Consider the following 1745-nt stretch of genomic DNA (forward strand, 5'->3'; position numbering starts at 1 on the left):
ATGGCAAAACCATGTTACTTATCCTCTACCCTCAAAATTATCTCATTAGTATCAAAATATAGCAAGGCTCAGCTTGTAGATAAGAATGGTCTTCCTAGAATTATTAGCATATGATATGCCTCTTCTATATCGAGGATGATGAAGTCAGCTGGAAAAATAAATTCTCCCACCTTGATAAACATGTTTTGAACTATTCCACAGGAGTGTTTTAATGATCTATCCGTTAGTTGAAGGATGATCGGAGCGACCTTGGGATCTCTCAATCCTAATTTCCTGTAAAGAGGTAGGGAAATTAAGATAATACTAGCTTCTAAATCAATTAAACAATTTATATTATGAAAATTTCCTATGGAGCAAGGTAGACTAAAACTCCATGGATCTTTAAGTTTGGGAGGGATCTTGCGTTGAATGATCACGCTGCACTCCTCACTCAATGCTACTGTTTCATCTTCTGGCAGCTTTCTCCTTTTAGTTATCATCTCATTAAAAAACTTAACATAATTTGGAATTGTAGAATAGTATCAAAAACAGGAATGTTGATGTGAAGTTCTCCGAGGGCGTTCAAGATATTCTTAAATTGTTTGTCAAATTTATTGTTCTGCAACTTTTGAGGGAATGGAACTAAAGGTGTGTGTTTATTGTCAAGAACGATTACCTTGACCTATAGATTGTCTGACTATTCTTCTTAATTAACATTTGATGATTTTTTAGACTGATCCACTTGTTATTTCCCCATGGTAGGTATTTGATTCTCCTCGGTCCCCTTTTTCTTCACTGTGATATCCGGCTGTTGAACTCGTTTCTCTTTGTGATATCCTGGACTTGTTCCTTTTTAGGCTGTCTTTGAAGCTTTTAAGGGAATGGAATAGGTAGCACATAAGCTCGAATAGGTGTAGCAGGCTTGATCAGTGGTGTCTTGATAGTTGCATAATTCACAACTTCAACTGCTGATACCTGCTCCTTTGGGTTCTCTTCTGTATCGCTCGGTAAGGCACCTTGTGGTCTGTTGGCTAATGCAGCTACTATCTGTCCCATCTATTTTTCTAAGTTTTGTATAGAGGCTTGTTGATTCTATATCACCGTCTCAGTCTTAGTGGTGTACTTGACAAGTAAATCCTCCAATAATTGCCTCTTTTCTTCTTGCTGCTGAATCCCTGGTGGATTGCCTCTCATCTGATTTACTTGATCCGAGCTATTAACACACGAGTAGTTAGGGTGCTTGTTCAAACTCGGATGGTAGTTGTGTGGGTAAGGTCCATTTTGCCTCTAATAGTTCTGCACATAACTGACCTCTATTGACTGACCTATGTGAGTAGAAGTCAAAGTGCAGCTTGCAGTAATGTGATCGAAGTCAAAGTACAGCTTGCAGTAATGTGATCTACCCTACAACTTGTGCACTTAAGAATTGGAGTTTGTATCATATTCACAGAATTGGTTAAAGTGTCAAGCTTTTTAGTTATTGCCTCCATCTATGCTGTCAACGTTGTCACTCCGTCCAAATTATATATACCAGCTATTTTTCTCTGGATTTCCTTATCGTTCGACCACATCGATTGATTTTCTGCAATTCTTTCAAAAAGGTCCAAGGTATTATCCAATGGAATATCCAATATTAAACCTCCCATGGAAGCATCAGCGATGTTGTGAAATTCAGGTCTCAAGCCGGAATAGAATATGCAGATCTTTGTTTCTTTAAGGATGTTCGGAGTGGAGTACTTCCTGAAATAATCTTTGAATCTTTATCG

General features: G+C 38.1%; 1 protein-coding gene across 1 annotated transcript; it reads right to left on the reverse strand.

Moving 5' to 3' along the window:
* Window positions 1–119: 119 nt before the first annotated feature.
* Window positions 120–479, reverse strand: LOC111381202 (the record flags this gene model as incomplete). Its single annotated transcript, XM_023004953.1, has 1 exon — window positions 120–479. A coding segment is annotated over exon 1 (360 nt), but the record flags the coding sequence as incomplete, so codon positions are not given.
* Between the last annotated feature and the right edge of the window lie 1266 nt (window positions 480–1745).

Source organism: Olea europaea, unplaced genomic scaffold (genome assembly GCF_002742605.1).
Source record: "Olea europaea var. sylvestris unplaced genomic scaffold, O_europaea_v1 scaffold22678, whole genome shotgun sequence".
Lineage (NCBI taxonomy): Eukaryota > Viridiplantae > Streptophyta > Magnoliopsida > Lamiales > Oleaceae > Olea > Olea europaea.